General features: G+C 42.2%; 1 protein-coding gene across 1 annotated transcript in view; it reads right to left on the bottom strand.

The window, feature by feature from the left end:
- The window catches only part of Kdm5b (lysine demethylase 5B), a 71,842-nt gene that overhangs the window by 15,942 nt on the left and 29,384 nt on the right, over positions 1–26,516 (bottom strand). The window contains exons 5-19 of the mRNA XM_042681794.1: positions 24,016–24,150; positions 21,962–22,058; positions 20,164–20,273; positions 17,829–17,987; positions 16,557–16,676; positions 14,423–14,581; positions 12,656–12,837; positions 10,871–11,033; positions 6,745–6,864; positions 4,779–4,973; positions 3,071–3,252; positions 2,822–2,946; positions 1,550–1,700; positions 1,288–1,402; positions 556–911 (exon numbers count right to left, since the gene is read on the bottom strand). Of these exons, the coding sequence (XP_042537728.1) occupies positions 556–911; positions 1,288–1,402; positions 1,550–1,700; positions 2,822–2,946; positions 3,071–3,252; positions 4,779–4,973; positions 6,745–6,864; positions 10,871–11,033; positions 12,656–12,837; positions 14,423–14,581; positions 16,557–16,676; positions 17,829–17,987; positions 20,164–20,273; positions 21,962–22,058; positions 24,016–24,150 (2,369 nt within the window). The remainder of the gene's footprint in view (positions 1–555; positions 912–1,287; positions 1,403–1,549; positions 1,701–2,821; positions 2,947–3,070; positions 3,253–4,778; positions 4,974–6,744; positions 6,865–10,870; positions 11,034–12,655; positions 12,838–14,422; positions 14,582–16,556; positions 16,677–17,828; positions 17,988–20,163; positions 20,274–21,961; positions 22,059–24,015; positions 24,151–26,516) is intronic.

Here is a 26,516-nt window from a genome sequence, read left to right as displayed (position 1 = left end):
ATCCTCAGATCTCCTCTGTAGCTAGGGTTATAGGCATGAGCCACTGGTATTTGTCTAAGAGGAAGGTTTAAAAAGATGCACCCGTTTGTAATCTCTCATTTCATATCTCATCTCCAGAAAAACCATGTCTACTTAATTCCTCTTATAATTAGTAAGACAAGAAAAAGAAAACGAATATATTTGGAGGGAGGGGAAGCAGGGTGCCCTGGGGCTTTAACTTGGGGGTCTGGGAGCTATCCCTGAGCTTTTTTGCTAAAAACTAGTGATCTACCACTTGATCTTCAGCTCTACTTCTGAGTTTTTGGTGGTCTACTGGAAATAAGAGTCTCATGGACTTTTCTGCTCAGGTTGGCTTCTAAGTGGGATCCTCAGATCTCAGGTTCCTGAGTAGCTAGGTTTAAGCCACTGACAAAAATATTCTTTACCAAAGTTCCAAAGCAAGACCATGTAGCTCAGATCTTTTATCTATTCCAAATGCATGATTATAGCAAATGAACACTTGCCAAATGCCAATGCAACCTTCCCCAAGGGAAAAATGCAAGCGAGCTTTTCTACCTGGCCTTGAGAAGACTCTTGGCTTTGTCGTCCCAGTGCTCTGACACAGTAAGCAGCTCTTGCAGCCGGGCCATAGCTTTTTCCACTGCTGAATAGGGGGCCAGCCCAACCCCCAGGTCTATGAGACGTCTCATATCATCCAAAGTAAGGGAGCTGGGGTCTAGGCAAGCTTGCTGCACCTCTTCTAGCCACCGAGCCTGTTCCAGACGGACACGCATCTCAGCAAGCTGTGGAAGTTCAACATCAAACTCAAAGCTGACGTCTAGCAAGTCCTGCAGCTCGGCAGCACTGGGCATTTCCTCCAAGAGGAGCTTCTGACTATGCTGTTGGAAATCTTCTACACGGTTCAACAGATCCTAACAGAAAATAAAGGAGCAAAACCAAAAGACAACTTAGTAATATCAATAATAGGCTTCTTTCTTTCAGACTTAGAATCTTAATTTCATATTCCATGTAATCCTCAACCATCCACTTGATTTTACACATCATATGGTTGAGGCAAGACTTGATGTCATCTGATAAAAACAACCATACATTGGACAGCAACTGCAAGTACGAGCTAATTGCTTTCATAGGAAAATTTCCAACTTTGTCAGCTTATTTTTTCCACACATTCAATGTTATGTAAAATACTTTGCAAACAAATACACAAACTATCTACTGAAGACCACTAAGTAATGTCAACCAAGTTGATTTACAAAGTAAAGGGATTCCACACACCCTTCTGCTCACCTTTAGCAACGGTGTCTGACTGAGAACACACGGAAGAGCATACAACTGAGTCACAAACTGTCGGAGTTCATTCACTGTCAGCTGATTGGGGGATTTTCCTCCACCAGATCGGTATCTACAAAGACAATGGCCAAGGAAGCTGAATGAGGACATGTATGTTCATCACCCACAGATTCCCACACCACAGGTGGGAATTCTCTAAAGCCAGTCACAACAGGTTTAACAGCCACAGAGCCAAACACAAGGGAGTCACAGCACCCACCTCGTTTGCCTTTTGCCATTAAGCAACTGCTGGGCAACAGACGCACACTTCTCTGCATCCTGTGTAACTAAGCGAAGGTGACGCAATAGGTCGTTGTCTGGAAATTTCTTCATTTCTGACTCTTCAATTAAAGCCTTAAAGCTGACCAGGCCTAACAAGAAAGGAAAAAAGTCACCTTTCTGGCCATCATCCTTTCTATTGGCCATCATCCTTTCTATTATTACTGTTATGGAACAGAGAGGGGGAGTATGCATGTCAGCCTTGATCCATAAATGTAATTAAAAATTATAGCACATTTCAGGCCTTCAATAAATTTGTTCACCTGGTTGCTGTTTTGCTTTTTGTTGTTGTTGTTGTTGTTTTGGAGAAGTGTCTGGGCAAGAAATTCTTATGTGTCTAGAGTTGGTATTCAATATGGAAATTTTAAGATTTGATGAGTTAAAATACACACACACAGGCACACCACCAATATGTGAAAGCAAAGTAGGCAGAGATTGTTATTGTGGCCTGACCCAATTTGTTCTCCTTTATTTCATTCTGTAGTTGTTAAGTAACTCAAGTTAAGGATGATATATTGCTCCCTTTCCTACATCAAAGAGAAAGTTACCTGTTCTTCTACAGAAAGAAAAGAGAAAACATTCTGGAAAAAACCTGGTTAGGTGGTGATTTTCAGTGGTATGACAGTGCCCAGTATTTGGGGCCCAGGTCTGTAATCCTAGCTACTCAAGCTGAGATTGGAAGGAAACCAGCCCAGAAAAGTCTGTAAGATATCATCTCCAAAAATAACCAGTAAAAAAAGTAGGGTTGGAGACATGGCTCAAGTGATAAGAGTACTCAGCTGACCAAGGAAGCTGAATAACCATGAGGTCCTGAATTCAAATCCTAGCACCATCAAAAAGGAAAATGTAACTACAAGTTCCAGGGACCTTAACTATGATTAGAACTAAGAAGTGTTAAGCCAACATTTCAAAGATGCCATTTATCCTGTCATCTTGCCTTTTACAAGATCAGTTTTTAAAAATGAAATACGTATAGGCTCTTCTGTTTTCTAACAGTAAGGTTTTTGTTAAACCTTAATGCAAAATTTTTGCATTAAGATTTCCACTTTGATGTATGGACACTCTTTGCTATAAAACCTCTGCCAATGATCTCAAGACACTGACAGAGTAGCTGGACAGTAATGAAGCTAGGCTGTAAGAACAACCTGTTCTGTTATAATGTAAAACTCAGTCCCAACTTGCTGCTTAGACAGAAACTTTCTAGACCACATACTTTTCTTCTTGTTGATCTTGGCCTCCAAAGCTTCATTCACATTCAAGGCCCATTCATTGTAAGATTCTGCTCGAAGTTTCAATGCATTCATCATGGGGTAGAGATCGTCCAGAGTGTATCTGTACCTGAAAGACAACAACTCTTGACACACCTGGCTCTGGAAAAGTTATGTGTTATACTTGACACCTCTGAGCTCTTAGTAAGGATTTAGTGCTGTTGATAAGGGGGGAAAACATTCTTTGCACTTACCTCAGTTTATATTTATAAGGAGGACAGGAACATAATTCTTTTACATGATGTAAGCAAACAAGTAAGCCAGGTTTGCAAGAACAGGAGATAGCAGACATGAAGCAAGTCGTTTTGCATTTTATACACTGTCGCTCATCATCTGGCAGTAGCTCAAAGTCCATTCTTTCAGAATCAATTACTCCCTAGAATAAAGTGTTCTTTAGAGACTTTCAAAAACAGTATAATCTAGCAGTCCTCAAGACACATACAAAACAGATGAGTTTTTCACAATCTATTAACACAGAAAAAGAGCACCTTACAAAAACATAGATGCATTATTTACGATGTATAGAATACAAACTATTAAACAAGGGACTAGAAAATATAGTTTTCAAAAAGAGATTAGGTTCAGCTATTCTGATCTAAATATGGGAATGTTTTAAATTAAGACTGAATACCATTGAAATTTGCTGTTTATCCTACCCCAGGTTGGCCCTGTCCATATTTGGGCCATAAATAAGCACTATCTACTGATGAAGAATGAATGTCACACAGGGTTTCAGAGAGCCACAGGGGGAAATCTATGGAAAATATAAAAATATGCCCCATGTGCTGGCTCATGCCCAGAACCTCAGCCTTTGGCAGGCTGAGGCAAGATGACGCAGCCACCATGAGCTACATAGGGAGTTCAAAGCCAACCTGGGGTACACAGTAAGTAGGATAAATGACCATGCAGGAATTATCCATTGAATGGTTTCCTAACTCTTGTACATGAGTTCTCTGAAAGAGAATCATTATCTACTTAATAGGGTAGAAAATTTGAGCAACAGGAGAAACAAATCATAAGAAAGTATTTCCTAAATAAAAGACTGTCAAGGAAAATGAAGTCTTAAGCCAATGAACTTCAATTGGCTTTTAGAGGCTTTTCCAGGACATATCTTTTTCATTTTAAGGCAAACTTTTACTATCTATTCTCTTTAGCCACAATTGGACCCAAATCCAACTTTCAGAATGGCAGTGCTGGTCAAGTCAGTGTATGAACCATAACTACAACAAACTCTTTTTTTATTATTGGTATATTCCTCTTCTTTTTTTTTTTTTTTGGTCAATCATGGGGCTTTAACTCTGGGCCTGGGCATTGTCCCTCAGCTCTTCAGCTCAAGGCAAGCACTCTACCACTTGAGCCACAGCACCATTTTCGGTTTTCTGGTGGTTTATTGGAGATAAGAGTCTCATGGACTTTTCCTGCCTGGGCCGGCTTTGAACCATGATCCTCAGATCTCAGCCTCCTGAGTAGCTAAGATTATAAGCATGAGCCATCAGTGCCTGGCTATATTCCTCTTCTAACCATGATAATGAATGGATTTTAATGATAATGAATGGATTCTTCACTTTAATCTAGAAGTGATGATTAAAAAATACTTTGTAGCTGGGCACAGGTAGCTCATACATGAAATTATAGCTACTTAGGAAGTTGAGATCCAAGGACCAAGATTCAAGACCACCCAAGGCAGGAAATTCCATGAGAATTTTATCTCCAATTAAGCATCCCAAAAAAGCTAGAAGTAGACCTTGAGCAGGAAAACAGTTTAGGGACAGTGCCCAGGCCCTGAATTCAAGCCCTAGGACCAATACACAAACAAACACACGCACGCACGCACGCACGCACGCACGCACGCACACTCACGACTTCAACAAGTTAAGCCCAATAACATACAAGAAGCCTTACCAATTTCCGGACAGTTTCCCGTAAAGCTTTCTCATCCTCAATCATAATGGCCATGTCCTTCTGAACGGTGGAGGCCACAACAACATCAAGCACATCGGCCTTAGAAGCCATCTTGCATATCATCTCATCGTGAGAGAACACACAGTAGCGGTGGAGCAGGCGGTAGTGCTCCACACACTGCCGGCCCAATGGTAGCTGTGCCAACACAGAAAGAGACATGACACTCATCTTTCTTCTATTTCCCTAGTATTATCAAGTCTTGCAACCTGGATCAAAACACCTATCACTTTCACCCTAACACCAGGTTCCTGCAAGGTCTTAGGTCTTATTTATCTTTGTATCTTTTTTTTTTTTTTTTGTCGGTCGTGGGGCCTGAACTCTGGGCCTGGGCGCTGTCCCTCAGCTCTTCAGCTCAAGGGGAGCGTTCTACCACTTGAGCTACAGCACCACTTCCGGATTTCTGGTGGTTTATTGGAGATAGGAGTCTCACAGTTTCTCCTGCCCGGGCTGGCTTTGAACCGCGATCCTCAGATCTCAGCCTCCTGAGTAGCTAGGATTACAGGCGTGAGCCACCAGCGCCTGGCTTATCTTTGTATCTTGATGATCCAAAGATATTAGGTACTTGAATTGAAAAATGGCCTGGAAATAAAATGTATTAACAATGAATGTGCACCCTGATGTGAAACTAGAAGTATAAATTCACACATTTCCTGAAACAGATGTACTCAATCAACAGGTTTAGCCTGTTTCAGGGAACATACAACAGCAAAATCTGTATGATTGAAAATAGGTATAGATACATACTAGTTCTATTAGTCAAAAAGGTACTGGAATTAAGTTAGAAATTAGCTTTAATACCACACATACTTGCTCTACACAGTTCTCTTTAAATCAATGAGAAGTATTAATCCAAATAAAATGTCAGTGTCATAACTACTGGAAACCAAACGTGCCAGTGATGGCTGTGTTGTGAATATTGCAAGACAGCTGGTACAAACTTTCACACTGCAGTAGTTTGGTACCAGTCCACAAGAAAGTTTCAGCCAAGCCGGGCACCAGCAGCTCACACCTGTCATCCTAGCTACTCAGGAGGCTGAGATCTGAGGATTGTGGTTCAAAGACAGCCCAGGCAGGAAAGTCCGTGAGACTCTTTAATAAACCACTAGAAAACCAGAAGTAGCGCTATGGCACTCGCCATGAGCTGAAGAGCTGAGGGACAGTACCCAAGCGCAGAGTTCAAGCCCCATTACCGACAAAAAAAAAAAGGCCAGAACATAAAACAACTTTTTCCATCATGAAAATCTTGCTACAAGACAGGTTACTTCCAGAACAAAAAGATGCATTATACTCATGAATCTGGGATCAGCTTAGGTATAAAAAAAAAAAAAAATCTTAAAAAAAAAAAAAAAAGGTTGGGAATGTGGCTTAGAGGTAGAGTGCTTGCCTAGCATGCATGAAGCCTTGGGTTTGATTCCTCAGTACCAAATTTTAAAAAGCCAAAAGTGAGCCAGGAGCCAGTGGCTCATGCCTATAATCCTAGCTACTCAGGAGGCTGAGATCTCAAGATCGAGGTTCAAAGCCAGCCCGGGCAGGAAAGACTGTTGGGACTCCTATCTCTAAGAAATCACCAGAAAACCGGAAGTGGGTAAAGTGGTTCAAGTGGTAGAGTGCTAGCCTTGAGGAAAAAGAAGCTCAGGGACAGTGCCCAGGCACTGAGTTCAAGCCCCTGGACTGGCAAAAAATAAATAAATAAATAAAAATAAAAATAAATCTGACCACCAAAACAATAAAAAGAAAGTCTGATTCACACAGCAGTGTGGCACAAGTGCCTTCTGTTACTGTGGTGTGGCCAGTGAACAGCAATGGGTTCAAACAGGTTTACAAAGGGCCGTTTTTAAAGCATTATACATTATTTCCACAGGAAAATGGTAAATTTTAAAATGCCCACCAACTAGCAATTACATACCCAATCAACAGTGCAGAAGTTAACAGCCTCAGCAAAATTAAAGCCTTGGTTAAAACCACTGTGGTAGGCTCTTGGAAATGTAATCACAAACTCCCCAGCACACTGATTGGTTCGATAAACCTAAAGAGAAAGAGATTGGAGATTTGAGATTCTTATTAACATTCTCCCCAAATACTAAATACTAAACCAGGAAGTTCTACCAACTAAAAATGATTTAGCTAGGTGCTGGTGGCGCAAGCCTATAATAACTACTCAGGAAATTGAGACTTGAGGATAGTTCAAAGCCAGCCCTGATAGGGAAGCCTTTGAGACTCATCTCCAATTAACCACCAAAAAAAACTGGAAGTGGAGCTGTGGCTCAAGTGTTAGAGTGCTAGCCTTGAGCAAAAGAAGCTCAAGGATAGCGCCTAGGCCCTGAGTTCAAGCCCCAGGCTTGGCATGCATGTGTACATGTACGCGCACATGTGCACACACTCACACTGACACACATGTGGGTGTGATCAATTAAAAATTTACTGCGGTAGGATATCACCTACTTCTGGCCACAAGATGGAGCAGTATCTGAATAGAAAATAAAGCTAAAACATGAGCCTTATATCTATCTGTGCATGTCTAGGATTATGATACAGTGTTCTAAATACATCTGTAATCAAAAATGTCCTAATGCCGGGCACCGGTGGCTCAAGCCTGTATTCCTAGGTACTCAGGAGGCTGAGATCTGAGGATCATGGTTCAAAGCCGGCCCAGGCAGGAAAAGTCCATGAGACTTTTATCTCCAATAAACTACCAGAAAACTGGAAGTGGCACTGTGGGTCAAGCAGTAGAGCACCCTTGAGCTGAAGAGCTGAGGGACAGTGCCCAAGCCCAGAGTTCAAGCTCCTCGACTGACCCTCCCCCCAAAAAAATGTCATTTATCTATCTCAAAATAAGACCACCTCCACCTATCAATTTAAGAAATCCTATTAGCTAAAAAAGAAATCCAGAAATCCCAGATTTGAACTCCAATTTACTCCCCACTAACTCCTTTTTCAACCAACCTGACCCCAAAGAACATGTACTACTCCAGGCACATGAAGTGGTACACTGAACTTATTTTTTTTTTTTTTTTTGGGGGGGGGGTCCGGTTGTGGGGCCTGAACTCTGGGCCTGGGCGCTATCCCTCAGCTCTTCAGCTCAAGGCTAGTGCTCTACCACTTGAGCCACAGCGACACGTGCAGCTTTTTTCTTTTTTGCTTATGTGGTGCTGAGGAATCGAACCCAAGGGCCTCATGCATGCAAGGCAAGCGCTCTATCACTGAGCCACCTTCCCAGCCCCAACTGAACTTATTTATGTAAGTGGCTCATGCCTGTAATCCTAGCTACTCAGGAGGTTGAGATCTAAGGATCACAGTTCAAAGCCAGCCTTGGGCAGGAACATCCGTGAGACTCTTATTTCCAATAAACCACTAGAAAACCAGAAGTGGCGCTGTGGCTCAACTGGTAGAGTGCTCGCCTTGAGCTACAGTGCAGGGACAGCGCCCAGGCACAGAGTTCAAGCCCCAGGGCCAACACAAATAAATAAATAAATGTTGTCCTTTTAAATCTTTATAGTTCTCTATCAGTGGCTTATAAAATGCAGTCAACAGTATCAGTATCAAATGTAGTCAACAGTATATAGAACAACAGTATCAATAAAACTAGGAACTTGGCAGAAAAGTAACTCAAGTCTCCCCAGCATACTCACTAGTAAGAAGAAGGACCAAGTTCTGTATCACAGGGCTTCTCACTTATGAGCCCTTTCTTTCTGACTTCTCTACAGTTAATAAGATTAACCTCCTCACTAAAAATGCAGTTAAACCATACCATACTTCCATTATGTGTATAAATGTGGTACCGTTCCCCTAAATAATGAATCTGTAAAAGGAGGAATTTATTCACTTTACAATCTCAGAATCTAGGCCTCCCATGGTTCCTCAAATTTTAGAGAACCAGAGTCAGGCTTGAATAGAAGCTACTCTTGATATACTGCAGATCAATCAGCATGAGAAGAGAAACCACTAATGAAGAAAATACTAAAGAAATGCTGTAATTTTGGTAGTTACTGTTTTCTTGTTTGTTTGGTTTTTTGTTGGTTGTGGGGCCTGAACTCTGGAACTGGGTGCTGTCTCTCAGCTCTTCAGCTCAAGCAAGACTAGCACTCTACCCCTTGAGCCACAGCGCCACTTCTGGCTTTTACTGTTTATGTGATGTGGTGCTAAGGAATCAAACCAGGGCCTCACAATGCGAGGCAAACACTCAACCACTGAGCCACCTTCCCAGCTCCGGTAGTTATTATTTTCTTTTGTGCTTTTTTTCCTCTTCCTTTTTTGGTCTGTTGAGACAAGGTCTCATTATATTGTGCAGAATAGTTTCAATCTCATGATCCTCCTGTCTTAGCCTCTCAAGTGCTAGGGATGACAAGCCTATACTAATTTTGTTTTATGGTTGTTTTTGCTGTTTACTTTCAGTGCTGGGGACTGAACTTAGGGCATGTGCCTACTAGATGTTAGGCAAGCATACGATCACTGAGTTACCCTGTCCCTTGATCATTGTTTGTTAAGCTATGGTCTGTTTATAATTTATGATTCCTAAAAAAATTCCTCAAGGATTATGTATGTCCCCCACTGACCAGCCTGTAAATCCAAAAGCATAAAAAGTTTGGGTCTTCGGCTGGGAAGGTGGCTCAGTAGTAGAACGCTTGCCTTGCATGCATGAGGCCCTGGGTTTGATAAATAGGAAAAAAAAAAAAAAGCCAGAAGTGGCACTGTGGCTCAAGTGGGAGAGCACTAGCCTTGAGTTGAAGAGCAGAGGGACAGCGCCCAGGCCCAGAGTTCAAGCCCCACAATTGACTTTTTAAAAAAGTTTGTGTCTTAGGGGCTGGGAAGGTGGCTCAGTGGTTGAGTGGTAGAGCGTTTGCCTTGCATGCATGAGGACCTGGGTTCGATTCCTCAGCACCACATAAGCAAAAAGAAAAAAGCCGGAAGTGGTGCTGTGGCTCAAGTGGTAGAGCGCTAGCCTTGAGCTGAAGAGCTGAGGGACAGCGCCCAGGCCCAGAGTTCAGGCCCCACGACCGGACCCAAAAAAAAAAAAAAAGTTTGTGTCTTAGCAAGATAAAGAGTTTTACTTTAATACTGGTAAGTCTACAATCTCTTTTTATTTAGCTAACTAGGATTGACTGTGCAAATACATGCATTTCAATCTGACTTCCCAGAACATGTTCAGAATTTTCTAAAAGCAAAAGAGCTTTTGCCTGTCACTTCACACAACAGCAACAACCTCAACAGAAAAGAGCACCAACAGCACCTTGCAGTCTTCATCAAGGACCCTGAAATTGGGCTGGGAAGGTGGCTCAGTGGTAGAGCGCTTGCCTTGCATGCTTGAGGCCCTGGGTTCAATTCCTCAGCACCACATAAGCAAAAAGAAAAAAGCCGGAAGTGGCGCTGTGGCTCAAGTGGTAGAGCGCTAGCCTTGAGCTGAAGAGCTGAGGGACAGCGCCCAGGCCCAGAGTTCAGGCCCCACTACCGGACCAAAAAAAAAAAAAAAAAGACCCTGAAATCTAAGGACAAAACTTCAAACTGTCACTTAAAATATGCTTCATCAGGAGCACAAATGTAAAATAACTAAGTTCTAACCAAGCATGTCATTTTGGTTCATTATTCAAAATCAAGATCATGTTGATCAAATACAATTTTAAAAAGGACAAGGCACAAAAGATCCTGACACCAAGACTTAAGATATGACTGTAGCAGAATCTAGCCATCTTTTCAGAAAACCTATTTAAACTGGTAGGCAATTGTTTTTAAAAGCTTTAATTTTGTTGACAAAGAATATAGCCCAGAAAGCACCAGCAATGAGTGCACAAGCTGTGAAGGTACTGCAACTACTGAAATCAACACTTGTTATTTGCAAAGCAAGTCTGGTTCAATAATCTACGTGTTTGTTGTAGTTCCTTTTTATGGTGTCTGGGGATCTAGGCCCAAAGGTTAAGGACAGAATGGTAGAAAGCTGAACTGAGCAGTGCTGTCAGTTATACTGTAGAAAACAGAGCCAAACCAAAAGAGAAGGGGTGAACTAAGTCTGAGTGGCAGAGAATTGACCCAAAACCTACAGGCACTTCGTGAGTCATCAGTGTGTTGGGGTTCATGATGGTCACCAGTTGATGGAGGAGATCTGGCTGGGAGACAAAGAGCTCTGGAGCTAGCTTCTTCATTACATTTTCCAGCTGTTCCGCAGCATACCCTGGGACTCCATACCAGGTTTTTGGTTCACCCCTGAAAAACAGATTTATAAAAATAAATCAGTCTGGAGGGGTGACATTGTCCAAAAAGAAATATAATCTTGCTGGATGCCAGTGGCTCACACCTGTGATCCTAGCTACTCAGGAGGCTGAGATCTGAAGATCATGGTTCAAAGCCAGCCCGTGCAGGAAAAGCCATGAGACTCTTATCTCCAACAAACCACTCAGAAACCTGGAAGTGGCGCTGTGGCTCAAGTGGTAGAGCACTAGAGCCTTGAACTGAAGAGCTGAGGGACAGTGCCAGAGTTCAAGCCATGACCAACAAAAAAAATAAAAATAAAATAACAAATATGCAACACCACACCAAGGAAACAGCTAACCTGTTGAAAGCTTTCAGACTTTGCTCTGTAGGGCTAAGGAACAAATGTTCAAAGCAAAGTATCACTAGAAACATGAGCGGAACCTATGGAATGCACTTCCTCCCTTGAAGCAGGAAGTGTAAGCATGAATCTTACCACCTAAGCTTCTTCTCTTCACTCCCATTTTCACTTGATCCCTGAAGTTTCTAAGAACACAAAGTGCTGTGTTTATCACAGATCTGAGGCTACCACAAATCTCTACAGCAACTGGTGAGGGCTTTTCAACCCCTGTCTTCCTGTGTGTTGCCCTTACTGACAAGCAGGGTAATCAGGATTCCCATAAAGCCCTGAATTCTTTCAAACACCTCATTGTCAACACATTAATCTGTAACATCCCTGTGAGGAATGGAAACTTCCTTTCTTTACAGCTGGGAGCAGTTGCCTGGACAAGGAGAACTAATGCTGCATCTAAAGAAGGTCCAGTCCGGGGCTGGGAAGGTGGCTCAGTGATAGAGCGCTTGCCTTGCATGCTTGAGGCCTTGGGTTCGATTCCTCAGCACCACATAAGCAGAAAAAAAAAAGCGGGAAGTGGCGCTGTGGCTCAAGTGGTAGAGTGCTAGCCTTGAGCTGAAGAACTAAGGGACAGTGCCCAGGCCCAGAGTTCAGGCCCCATGACCGGACCCAAAAACAAAACAAAACAAAAAAGAAGGTTCAGTCCTACTTCCCTGTGGTACCATCATCAAATTTCTTATGTGGGGATTTCAGTGAGCTACAGATGGTCAAATATTTATGTGTTTACAAGCAAGAGAATAAGAGGTAGAAAAAAAAGGAGCTATGAAGAAGTGGCTTTGGTTGAAAAGTTTCATTAGTAAATCCCAATATCTGCACTCACATCTGCCACACACAAATGAAGGGCACTTCACTATGTCATGATGGCAAAACCCAGCCAATAAAAAGGAAGATAGCATTCCAGGGACCTGGAAGACACCAGGTACCGCTCCCCACAGCACCTAAGTCCCTAAGCCACCGCTACCACCATGGTGAAAGCCAAGTTCAGGCTTTCGACCATTTCCGTGAACAAAGACTTCTTTTATTTGAGCTAAAAATGTCACCATGAACCCAGAAACATGCTACACTTGTAAAATAGTGTGTGTGCAATTTTAAACCTTCTGGAAAGTGTTAGAATCTACTGGTTTAAGTTGACAGGATGCCTGGCCAGCAGCAGTGAAAACAAAAGGGAGAAGGCGGGAGGAAGATAACCCCAGTTCTGCTCATAGCTCTATGAGCAACTTCTCACCAGTGCAGGTAGTTGATTGAGTAGCTCCAGTGGTCTTCAATGTGCCAACAGAAGGAAGAAAAGCACATTCCCACATACAGCCAAGGGAGTTTCATGCCACATATATCAGCAGTGATGTGGGCAAGGACAGACTGCTCCATCACAGGCATGTTGTTCAGATTCCAGCCACTATCAAGATATTCCTAAACACAAGAGGACACAAGACGACAGGGTTCAGCTACATTGTGCTGACATCTTAGAGCTCTGTCTCGACACAGATTCCATGTAAAGAAAAGGACCCACGAGGGGAAGCCGGGGGACCCCTCTGCCTATGTCAGGATGACCATGAACTCATTTTGTCTGGTTTGGACTCCATGTAAATGAACTTGTACCATCCATATTTTCATAGCTGCCTCTTTTGTGGGATACACAGGAACATAAACCATGAGGCTACTTATATGAAGTTGGAAATTAGGCAACCCAATGTATGCCTGAAAATCTGTGACAATGTCCTGCAAAGACAATGGTTGTCTGGAAAGAGGGAGAGTATAAAGACTGGGCAGGGAGCTTCTGGAGTTCTTGTCCAAGTGCTGGTTCAGAGGTTGCGTTGGTTAAAAAACAAAACAAAACAAAAAAAAAACTATCGAACAGTACACATCTGATTATGTACTTTTCTGTGTATATATATCTTTTTAAACTTTAATCTGACCTCCTACCAAGACAGGAATAAAAATCTTCCTAAGGGCATGCTAGTATGGAAAACAATAAACTCATAAACAAAAACTTCAAAGCCAGCCAGGTGCTGTGGCTCACATCTGTAATTATATAGTTACTCAGGAGGCAGAGATCTAAGGATCACAGTTTGAAGCCAGCCCAGGCAGGAAAAAGCCTGTGAGACTTTTACCTCTGACTAACTAGGAAAAAAGTTAAAAGTAGAGCTGTTGCTCAAGTGGTAGAGTACTGCTAAAAAGACCAAGCTGAGTGCCCGTGGCTCATGTCTCTAATGGTAGCTACTTGGGAGGCTAACAGCCAGAAGTGAAGCTGTGGCTCAAATGATAGAGTGCTAGCCTTAATCAAAAGCTCAGGGACAGAGCCAGGTCCTGAGTTCAATCCCTAAGACTAGCATGCGCGTGCATACGTGCGTGCGCACATACACACACACACACACACACACACACACACACAATTTGTTTTAACAAATTTAAAATAAAAAATTTTAAATCAAAGCTAAGTGCAGTCTCTCTCAGATTTCGTCAAGGGAAATGGGATTATGAATTCTGAAGACACAGGTGGGTAAGTGACCCCCCAGTCACCAGTGCACTAGCACAATGATAGGAATCTGGAGGAACTCCAATTTTTCTGGAAAGCATTAAAAACCTGGTAAGGAAGGATTAATTACTCAAACGAATCACAAATCACTTCAAGCTGACCAAACACAATTTCAGTAAATAACTCAGTCTCCAGGCACTATGTTAATCCAGCAGTGCTCCTTGAGATCAAGAATAGGCCCAGAGGCTGGGAAGGTGGCTCAGTGGTAGAGCACTTGCCTTGCATGCATGAGGCCCTGGGTTCCATTCCTCAGCACCACATAAGCAAAAAGAAAAAAACCGGAAGTGGCGCTGTGGCTCAAGTGGTAGAGCGCTAGCCTTGAGCTGAAGAGCTGAGGGACAGCGCCCAGGCCCAGAGTTCAGGCCCCACGACCAGACCCCCAAAAATCAAAACAAAACAAGAATAGGCCCAATGATTGGCTTCAAATGAAGAGCTTCACTTCAAATGCCACAGGCCTACCTCTTCCTCAGGAGAAGTTTTGACTTTCCCATCTCGGACAGGAAAGCCACTGCCAAACTCCTTTGAAGCAATATCAGCTCCATATTCCACTGTGACATCCTCTTCGATGGTGCTTACCAACCGCCAAAACTCTTTTTCAACCAGTTCTGTGGGAACCATCTGGAACGTGAAAAAAGGGATAAAGTTGAGTTCTTATTCACAAGCTGTTTGGTGACTAGGTAAGCGACAGGAATCATTGAGGACAAATTTGGCTCCATTACCGATTCCAAGCAATGCAAGCAACAATTCTATTTTCCTTTTTCATTTTGCTGCCAGTCCTGGGGCTTGAACTCATGGCCCGGGTGCTATTCCTGAGCTTCTTTTTGCTTAAGGCTAGAGCTTTACCACTTAAGCCACAGCTCGACTTCCTGCTTTTTCTGAGTAGTTTACTGGAGATAAGAATCTCACAGACTTTCTTGCCTGGGCTGACTGATCCTCAGATGTCAACCTCCTGAGTACCTAGGATTGCAGATGAACCACCAGTGACTGGCAACAATTCTATTTTCTAAAAGGAATTTTACAAGAAGCATATGGATTCTATTAGTGTTTAACTTAAATTTTAAAGACTGAAGATAAATTGTAAATTATCGATTTTTTTCATAGGATATTTTAACAAATAGCACCTACCCTCAAATGAAAAAAAAAAAGCATATCAATTAAGAATTCAGGTTTTAGGACTAGGGAAATAGGTCAATTGGTAGAGCACAAGTACAAGAGTTCAGTTGAAGTACCTTGAGTTCAGTTGAAAGTACCACCAAGAAAAAAGAAAATTTTTAAAACTTCATGTTTCTGGGGCTGGGAAGGTGGCTCAGTGGTAGAGCGCTTGCTTTGCATGCACGAGGCCCTGGGTTCGATTCCTCAGCACCACATAAGCAAAAAGAAAAAAGCTGGAAGTGGCGCTATGGCTCAAGTGGTAGAGCGCTAGCCTTAAGCTGAAGAGCTGAGGGATAGTGCCCAGAGTTCAGGCCCTATGACCAGACCCAAAAAAACAACCTTCATGTTTCTGATGGGCTACACAGGACATTGATGAAAATGAACTAAGCAACTCAAGGGCAGCGATGGAAGGGAGGGAATGAGAGAGAAAGAGGGAACAGCTTATACTCAGAAAAAGGAAAGAAATGTACATATCACCTGGTTTGGAAGAAATAGCTATAGTGTCAAAGAGTCTATAGCTTTATAGACCATGATAATGACAGTGTGCCTTGTGAAGGTTTGTGTTTGTGACTATAAGTATCACTATTCCACAATACTTTGAAATTTATGTAATCTCTTAACCTCAATTAAAAAATTATTTTCAAAAATTCATGTTTCTCACCAAGTATGGTGGTTCATACCTGTAATCCAGCATTTAGGAGGTAAAGATAGAAGGATGAGTTCCAGTCCAACCTAAACTACATATGAAGACCTTCAAAGAAAAAAACAACCCAGGGCTGGAAGTTGGCTCAGTGGTAGAGCGCTTGCCTTGCATGCCTGAGGCCCTGGGTTCAATTCCTCAGCACCACATAAGCAAAAAGAAAAAAGCCAGAAGTGGCACTGTGGCTCAAGTGGTAGAGCACTAGCCTTGAGCTGAAGAGCTGAGGGACAGTGCCCAGGCCCAGAGTTCAGGCCCCACGACCAGACCCCCCCCCCCCAAAAAAAAAAAAAAACAACAACAAAAAACAAGATCTGAGGATCACAGTTCAAAGCCAACCCCGGCAGGAAAGTCTGTGAGACTCTTATCACCAATAAACCACTCAGAAAACTGGAAGTGGCGCTGTGGTTCGAGTGACAGTGTGCCAGCCTTGAGTGCAAAAGCTAAGCAAGAGCACCAAGATCTCCAGCAAGCTACTAAAAATGTCAAAAGCAGAGCTATGGTTCAAGTGGTAGAGCTCTAGCCTTGAGCAACAAAGTTCAGGACAGGGCCTAAGCCCTGAGTGCAAGTCCTAGTGTCAGCACACATGTGCGCATGCATGGACACACACATATTAACTACTAATATTAATAGTCTATTATATATAATGGCTATCAAGAGTAAAGCTTCAATCTATCTTCAAGTATTTCTCAAAAGCCATTAAAATCCTAAATCAACGCAGAACATATGTGTATGTGTACATACATGAACTGGCATGTTGAAGTAATCAGATTTGAATGCATCTGCCATTTCTCCAAAAGTCCGAAGAGTATAGTCCCTGGCTGCTTGCTCAAAGCCAAATGCTTCTTGTGGCTTACTGCATTCCTGCAAATAAAAAGGAAAACTTGTGTTCTAAGTGACACTCCAAAATGACAGGAAATTAAATTTGGTCAATATTCAAATAGGTAGATAAAAACAAATTCTCAATTTATTTATTTTTACATCTATGTGAAGCCTATGTTAGAAAAATTAAACTGTATAAAGAACAAGGTTGTGCTAATGAGTGAAATAACTATATTTCTTACTGAGCAAATAAAACTTTCATTTTAGCAATCACAACTTGCAGTGATTTAAATATTTATAAAGACCCAGACTAAAACTCTAACTTTTGTTAGGATCAAACACAGAAAATGTCCTTCAAGAGCTAAATCAACACAGGGAAGATCAAAATAGAGGTAAAACACTTGAAGGAAACAAATGTCTCTCAGACCAACAATATTTCATTATAAACTAAGTATCATCAAAAAAAATGAACATTAAAAGAATCACAGGCAAAACACAGTGATAAATGGATTTGAACATCTCAGATATGTTCGCTCAGTCGAGCCTATCAAGGAATTACACATCTGGTTTATCTAACATCCATGCTCCCTTGCCTGGCCCAGGCCTAACATCTTCTCCTTCATATATCTTAATTTCATGGGGGAAAAGAACTAAAATCTTGATATCCAATTTACAAAATAAATCTCATGATTGCATTTTAACTGTAACACAAAGTAATAGTCCAATTGACTGCTTCATAGTAAAAACTAATCTTCATAAAAATGACAATTTTTAGATTTTATTTAAAAAAATCAGTAATCACAGTACTATAGGAAAATACTTAATATAGATTACCAAAATCGTGTATGTAATTCCATTTGTTTGAAATAGAAAAACTCTTGGGAAATATACACCAAGACACTAACAGGGGGTTATCTAGAAATGTGTTTTATGACTCACCATTTGTAAGTTCTTACAGAAAGGATGGAATGCTTCTCACAATTGTATTACTTTTATAAAGTCTTAACTATTTACAAACATTTGCAAACCGTCCTCTTCATCAGCTGCCTGCACAGACTTCACAACTAAGACCTCTTCTCCATTCAGGTTCAGCACAGTTTTGTTCACAGGCTTTGTTGTTACCCATGGCCAAACTGCAAACATAAAATACTGCAAATGCAATTTCCTAATGCTACCTCCGCCATTCACCCTTACCTGAGCCAAACACTTAGGACACCTCCAGTCTCCCTTAGGAACGTCGTGGAGCGGTGGGACCAAGCAAAAGGTGTGGTAGCTGTCATCACAGCCGTCACACAGGAGAAGCCGGTCCTCGTCATTGCCACTGCCACACAGGAGGCAGACATACAGGTCCACCTGCAACAACCAAACAAGGCAGGGATAGAACACGAGCTGTTCATTGATTTGAGCAATTCTAGGGACGGAAATGTAACTAAGACATCATCCAGTCTTGCCATCCTGCTTCAAATACAACCTCTCTATAAGGGATATATTCCTTTTGTTTCATTAGGATTTTTTGTAGCAATTAAGGATCAAAGCCATAGACTGCATGTTAGGCCAGCACCCTATACTGGACTCAGAGATATTTTAAAGTGTGTCATTTGGGCACTAATGGTCATGTCTATAATCCTACCTACTCAGGAGGCTGAGATCAGAGAATTGAGGTTCAAAGCCAGTAGGGCAGGCAAATCTCAATTATTTAATTTATCCAATTAACCAGGAAAAAAAAGCCAGAAGTACAAGCATGGCTCATGTTGTAGAGTGCTAGCCTTGAGTAAAAAAGCTCAGAGAGCAGAAGGCCCTGAGTTCAAGGACAGTAGTGGTACTATTAGAAACTGACTAGAAAAGATGTTTCCATAGTCAGATACTAAGTCAACCAATCCTGATTAAGACACAAACATAAGCTTGGATAAAAGGGTTTCAAACAAGGAAACGGCAGGATGTCCATGCAAAACACATACTAGTTACTCAGAAGACTGGGATCTGTGGATCATGGTTCCAAACCAGCCCAGGCAGAAAAGTCCGGAGACTCATATCTAATTAACTAGACAGACAGACACACACACACACACACACACACACACACACACACACACACACACACACACACACACACACACACACACACACACACACACACACACACACACACAATGGCTGTTTTTAATGATGCTCCTCCAAAATGTTTTCTTTCCAGAAGAAAACATTGAGAGTACTTTTTTATTGTAATGGTGTCACATACCACAATAGGAACAGAATTTTTGCTGTTTTCTGAGGTTTTGTTGTATTACTTTTTTTCTTCAATCATGAGAGTTGAACTCAGGTGCTGTCCCTGAGCTCTTTTGCTCAAGGGTAGTGCTCTACCACTTTGAGCCACAGTTCCACTTTTGGTTTTCTAGTGGTTCACTGGAAATAAAGCGTCTCATGGACTTTCCTGCCTGGGCTTGCATCAAACCTTGATCTTAGATCTCAGCCTCCTGAATAGCTAGGATTACAGGCATGAGCCACCAACACCTTGTTCTTTCTTTCTTTGAGTGTTCAGCCTTCACAAGTTCAGATTACAGAACTTAGAAAAGTAGTTGTTGCTACTGATACAAAACATACTGCTACAGTGGTTCTTTATCTACACACACTCCCAGCACCACATACACAATACATGCCATATGCATATACACATAATTCAAATTTTTTGAAATTATAGCTGTGCTGTAAACTTTGGAAAGAAGTATCCCAGGGCTGGGAAGTTGGCTCAGTGGTAGAGCGCTTGCCTTGCATGCCTGAGGCCCTGGGTTCGATTCCTCAGCACCACATAAGCAAAAAGAAAAAAGCCGGAAGTGGCACTGTGGCTCAAGTGGTAGAGCGCTAGCCTTGAGCTGAAGAGCTGAGGGACAGCGCCCAGGCCCAGAGTTCAGGCTCCACAACCGGATCCCCCCCCCCAAAAAAGTATGCCAGTTTACCATGATGAGTTGGCATTGAACAGATATTAAGACCCCTACCAGATGAAAAAAATTTTTTTTTAATATTTGTACAGGGATAGTCAATGTGTTAAATATTGTGTGTAAGGTCTTATCTATGTGAGTTTTGTTACAAAAAACTAATAAAGTATTTAATAATAAAAAAAAATACAGGCTCATGTCTGTAATCCTAGCTACTCAGAAGCTGAGATCTGAGGATCACAACTCAAAGCCAGCCAGGCAGGAAAGTCCCTGAGACTCTTTTCTCCAATAAACTGCTAGAAAACTGGAAGTGGCACTGTGGCTCAAGCGGTAGACAGCTCGCTTTGAGCTGAAGAGTGCAGGGAAAGCGCTAAGCCCAGAGTTCAAGCCCCACAACTGACCAAAATAATAATAATAATAATAAATAGAGAAATGAACAAGAAAGAAAGGATGAAGGAAGGAGGGCATGTCTGTAAAGCCAGCTTCTCAGGAGGCTGAGGCAACAGGAAGTTGGCCGGTGCAACCTATCAACATCCTTCAAAAAAGAAGGAAAGGAAAGAGGAAAATAAACGGGAGAAAAGGAGACGTTGACTCACAGCATTGGTGGTTTTTTTAGATCGACTCTTCGGCTTTTCCTTCTCACTCTCTAACGTATAGTCTTTCTTTTCAATGGGTTCTTGCTTGATGTTGCTTTTCATTTCTTTGTCTGCAAGGAACAATGCAAAGTCACCTTGTGCCCCATGCTTCCTCTGCTCCCGCCTCACCTCCTCACCTCCTCCACCGCGGCCTCCCAAAGCACACTGGACACAGAAGTACATAAAACACTTCCTGTCTGCTTTCCATTTTGCAGCAATAGCAGCCAGTGTAACTACATTCAAGGCCACACTTCCAACCCCTGAAATCAATGTTCTCTTAATCATGACTGCTTGACTAAATCCACCAACTTGACCTCTTCCATATTATATATCATATCTCCTTGTCGTCTAAGATAATTAATTTCCTGTGGTCAATCTCCTAGTCTCCAATATCCTTAGTTTTGACTAAAAACTAAGTTATTACTGAACTATCACATGGTAGGCATTATCCTAAAGGCATTCTATAAATTCAATTCTTCAAAACAAATCATTTCAAAGACAAGAAAATTGCTACTAAAACAACATATTATCTCACCAGGCTCATGATTGTTCATGTCTATAATCCTAGCTACTCAGGAGCTGAGCACTGAAGATCACAGTTCAAAGCCAGCTGGGCAGAAAAACCAATGAATAACCAAAACACCAGAAGTGGAGCTATGACTCAAGTTCCTTAAGCACAAAGCTCAAGGACAGCACCTAGGCACTGAGTTTGAAGCCCTAGGGCTGACAGAGGCATGCACATTTGTGTGCATAGAGTTCAAGCTCCAGTATCCTCTCCCTCTTCCCCCATCCCACACTCTCTCTCTCTCTCTCTCTCTCTCTCTCACACACACACACACACACACACACAGATACTATCTCTAAGGTCATAGAACTGTTCAGTGGTTGGGCCTAGATTCATATTCATGTTGTTTTTACCACACTATATATACTGCCTTTCCACTAACTCACTGATCCCTCCCTAAGAAGAGCCAATCATAGTAATTCTGTCCTTTGTTTTGTACCCTGTGAGTATACAGGCCAGCAAGGATTTCTACAATTCACTTTCAGAGGATGTCTGTCTGCCATGCCTGAAATGACAGTCAAAGGCACCAATGCTTTTTGCAAATTGTGTGCATGGGTGGGGGGGAGAAAAAGAAAGGAGAGAGAGGAAAGGGGAAGAAGAGAGGAGAGAGGGGGGAAGAGAGGAGAGAGAAGGAAAAGGGGATGGGGGACAGGAGAGGGGATTGAGGAGGGAGGGTGGGGGGGGGAGAGAGGGAACTGGAACTTCAACTCTAGGTCTCAAGCTCTTGCTTGGCTTTTTCACTAACAGCTGGTGTTCTACCATTTCAGCCATACCTCCACTTCCGGATTCTTGTTGGCTAATTGGAAATTAGAGTCTGGAGGTTCTGTCTGCCTGCACGGGCCCTGAATCACAGATCACAGCCTTTTGAGTAGCTAGGACTATCAGCATGAGATACTGGCACCCAACTAAATTTCAAGGCAGCAACTAGCTGCATTTAATCCTAGCCACTAGCAACATTCCTAATGTGCATGTGCTTCTCTGTCTCTTACTAGGCAGGTAATTATGAAACTAAAGACAGAGATATATTGTCTCTTACTAGGCAGGTAACTATGAGAATAAAAGCAGAGATATATCGAGACCTCATTTCTCAAAGTCCAACAAAGTACTAGTACATGACAATTGCTCTAGTGTGTATTTATTTAACAAATATTTTCACTTCTTTATATCTATCTTCTTCACAGATAAACTTCTTACCACTTTCATACTTTGGAGTTGAACAACCCATTCGGCGTCTCAGATTATGAGTCCTGGATTCTGTTGTCTCTTCTGGTTCTATTTTAATATTCATGGCCTAAAACATTAAAAAAAACAATGTTGTATATACAAATATATAGAAAGAAATCTTTAAAAGTCCAATTCAAATCTCAAAGTGATGACACCTTTATAAAATTTAGCTATCAAATCAGGGATTCAAAACATGCTTCTTTCTCCCTTGAGGAGGTATCATCTTTAGAGCTACTCACTTAAGGTATAGAATCTTGGAAGCTAGAACAACACTCTCTACTATCATAGATTAAAAAATGGAAGGAAAAAAATACTAGCAATAAATTATGAAGTGTTACTACTCAAATGGAGAGCAACTCTCATCTTCCAGAAGCATCTCAATTCTACATGTTTGTGTAAGGTCTGCACAGGGACACCTCCTTACATCTTGGCTAAGTTTCCACCCAGTATCTGTTACCTAGGTAACTGACACACCTGGAAGCAGTCTCCTTCCCCTCCTGCTAGGTCATATCCTGGGCCACCTATGGTCACCTGCTTCCCATCTGACCTTAGGAGGGTCCCAGACCCTGAGGTCACATCCTGAACCAGTGTGGCCTCACCTTTCCCCCACCTGGCCACACCTCCTCCTGTCCCTGACCTAGATAAGTCCTGGCCCAGGAGTGGGTCACCCCCTCCTTCCTTTTTCAGCCATGCCTCTCCACCAAGCACGGCGGGGGCAGCAGTTCAGTAAATAAACTTCTTTTCCTGCCTGAATAGCGTGTGGTGTTCTCTTAACCGGCTACCTAATGAAACCTAGCTATTTAACAGTTTCATTACGTTTTCACTAAGCCAAACCCCCAAGCAGGTATGTAAATATTACAATTTCATTAGCTTCTAAGATTTTGCTGACTGCTTTCAAGTCTACCACTTTTCAGAAACCATTAGTACAATCTACACCTCTAACATCACCAAATTCTTAAGGCCTCTCTCTCACTAAGGTAGATAAGCCAGTCTGCTCCTCTTGTCTGGTATACACTGGCAAAGCCATTTTAATGATCTGCCTAATGAAATGTGTGGGGCATACTTTATACTCTGTGATCATTTTATATCCCTCATGGACAGTCATTACCATCAGATGTCATCAGGGAGACCCACCCAGAGAGCCAAGGTCTGACATATACGTGGAAAGGTCAAGGGTATGTTCAAAATCAACTCATTCTTAGACTGAGCTTTAAACATGATTATCAGCCTCAAATAACCATATTTCCCTATTCTAAGTTTTTTCCTCATTCCGAAAAATAAAGTAATTTTCTATTGACAACTTAATTCCCCCTACTTATTTCCTCTGCAAACAGAATGGCTGATGGGAATTTCTGCCAATGATTATTAAAGATCCAGACACCCACTTGAAAACATGATCGCTGCAATGAGGCTTCTCAGCTCTAAATCCTTCCATGTGCCTTTGCTGAGTCCTATCACTGACCTCCATGTGTGAACCATGCTCTCCCTTTGCTCATGGGAGACCTCCAAGCACAATAAAAACACCTTCCAGCATAGGAACTTGGCAGTTTTTCAGTCCTGATTTTTTTTTCTGGTCACTTTTATTTCATCTTATTTAATACCACCTCATGATTCTCAACTCTTCTCTCAAGATTTACTTATTTCACCAATTCCATGAGCCTTTCCAGTAAATCTAAGAAAAATGGCTTTCATTATATCAACTTCTAACCTTTCTGATTAAAAAAAAAAGTACCAGGCAATCCAAATAGAAGCACAGGGCAGCACTTAATGCTTCCTGAGGTTCTGACTAGTAACAATTCAGCTGCTACCTGCCCAGGCAGGACAAAACCAGAGAGCTCTTCAATTTCTTTGCCTTTGTGGGTGCAAACCCCCTCCCCCATCCCTCCTTCCCCTGCCCCCCCCCCTCGGTGTAAAAGCATCCCTTTGTGAGATTAGCAAGGCTCACAATTACGAAGAGCACACATGTAAGAGAAAGCAGTGCTAGACAATGCTGCAACTCTCCAGTTCGTTGGAATCAGTCTCACCTCTGCTCTCATGCGTTTTGCTCGTCGGGCGGGAGGACAGGTTTCCGAGGGCTGCACAGACTGCCTCTGGGGAATATCATGGGGCTTGTATTCCTTGTCCTTGGTGTCTGTGCTCAAATTGGGCTTCTGCAGACACTGCAATAAAACACAATTGTACAGATGAGTTTTCTTTCTTAAGAAATGAATCTCAGAAGTCAGTACAGAGGCTCATGCCTATAATCCCAGCTACTGAAGAGAACTGCACCCTAGACTGGTGTAAACATGTAAAGAGAAGGGAAAAGAAAACAGAAGAAAGAATGGTAGGTGAGTTTCAAATGTAACCTCCTGAGATATGTTACATCATGTATACTTGGCATTAAACATAGCAATTAACAACCTTTGGCTGAGCAAGAGGTAGCACTGGGCTTGCCTAGCACACACAGGCCTTGTTTCCCCAAGTCTCCATGGCTCCACCATCTGCAGTTGGTTCTGAAAGGGCTTTAGAGCCCTAGGGTAAGAGACCAACTCAGCAGCATTTTACAATATAAATGAAGAGCTTGTTTTGTTCTCCATCACAACTACACATGCCTGAGTGGTATCATATGCAAACTCTACTCTTAACCTTTACTTGAGAAATTGGGACAGAGAGGTGATCTATAGGATCACACCTTAATTACACCATCCCAGAGGTTCCTTAAGACTTTACAAAATAGACTGACACAAGGCTGCAGCCCGGGGTCCCTCTGCAGTACACCAGGGCTCGACCAGCATTCTGTATTTTTTAACTATATGTTTTCTACTCTCCTTTACCCTAAAAACTAACTTCAAAGGTCAGATGTGGGTAGAGGTTTGGCATATAGCTCAGTAGTACAGTATGTCTTCTGATCTGTAGCCAGATATGCTGTTATTTCAGGAGGTAAAAGGTCCTGGGTGGTTCCACCCCCAGCACCACAAGTAAGTAGAGGTGGGGAATACAACCTGAAGTTCCAACATCCGAAGACATCAAACAAGGTCTGGCTATAAAAAGGCAGTGCCACAGTCATTGAAAACTATGTCTTCAGACTTTCAATGACAGCAATTTTTTTGTAGTTAAATTGGGGTGGGGATCAGGGACACCACACTGTTTTTTTTGTTTTTTGTTTGTTTTTTTTTTTTTTGGTCCGGTCGTGGGGCCTGAACTCTGGGCCTGGGCGCTGTCCCTCAGCTTTTCAGCTCAAGGCTAGCGCTCTACCACTTGAGCCACAGCGCCACTTCCGGCTTTTTTCTTTTTGCTTATGTGGTGCTGAGGAATCGAACCCAGGGCCTCAGGCATGCAAGGCAAGCGCTCTACCACTGAGCCACCTTCTCAGCCCCGCCACACTGTTTTTGAGGAGTACCCTGACAGCTCATTATGGGTGCGCTAAATAGCTTTGAGAGAAATGGCAGGTTACTAGGATTAGGGGGATTTTGTTGTCACCATATTTTCTCCAGTGAATCTGCCCCAGTGTCTACAATATACCTCACATATAGTAAGGTCCTTTAACAAATATTTATCTGTGTTTTAGACACAATGTTTGCAAAGGGTATAAAATTAGCACACATATGGAGTGGGGAGAAGTTTCAGTTACATTTCCGTACATGTATACAATGTATCCCCCCATCAAGCCCTCTCTTCTCAACCCTCCACCCCTCCTCCTTAAAACAATCTTCAACAGGTTTCATTGTTATACTTTCACACATGGAGATTAAACCACTATGATCATATGTACCCTCCTCCCCTGCTCATTAGCTCCCAGGGCTCCAAAGAGTATAACTCCCTCTAATAACTCCCTAAAAGAGCTGTTTTCTTTCCTGATATTTTTCTTAAATATGTTTTAATTGTACCAAGACTTGAAAAGACAATTACATATATTTCAGATGTGCATATGTTTTTCTCAGAAACTTTCTCTATTGCCTTTTCTCTCCCTCCTAAAACCCTGCAGCTTTCCTTGAAGTCCCTTATGTCATCTTCATATATTACAACAATGAATTTTGAAATTATTCCCTTTCTCAGTCATCTTTAAATATCTAGTCTTTTCAAATTATTTTCTGTATAAATGTTTGACTGCTTTTGGGGGGGGTGGGGGGAACGGTGATCTTGGAATTTGAACTCAGAACCTGTGCTTACAAGACAAGCAGGCAGACACTCTACCATTGTGTCACAGCTCCAGTTTTTTGCCTTCACTGATATTTTAGGTAGGGTCTCATGATTTATTTTCCCCAGACTGGCCTAGCACTGCAACCCTTCTGTAGCTGGGATTACAGGCATAATCACTGGCTCTCTAACAATATAGATAGCATGTTTCTAAAATACTGCAACTCACAGAGCAGGTTAAGACTCTCCCCTTATTCACTGTAACCTCCTCAACTTAGGAAGAGTTCAAGGACAGAAATTAACCTATATGGGCAACAGTATCAGATTGATTATAAAACAGAGGCAAAGGTCTCATGTTGGCATATGCCTATGAAGGGCGCCGGTGGCTACTCAGGAGGCTGAGATCTGA

This window comes from Dipodomys spectabilis, unplaced genomic scaffold, assembly GCF_019054845.1.
Source record: "Dipodomys spectabilis isolate Male_0828 unplaced genomic scaffold, ASM1905484v1 ptg000069l, whole genome shotgun sequence".
NCBI lineage: Eukaryota > Metazoa > Chordata > Mammalia > Rodentia > Heteromyidae > Dipodomys > Dipodomys spectabilis.
This window is presented reverse-complemented; position numbering and strand designations above follow the sequence as displayed.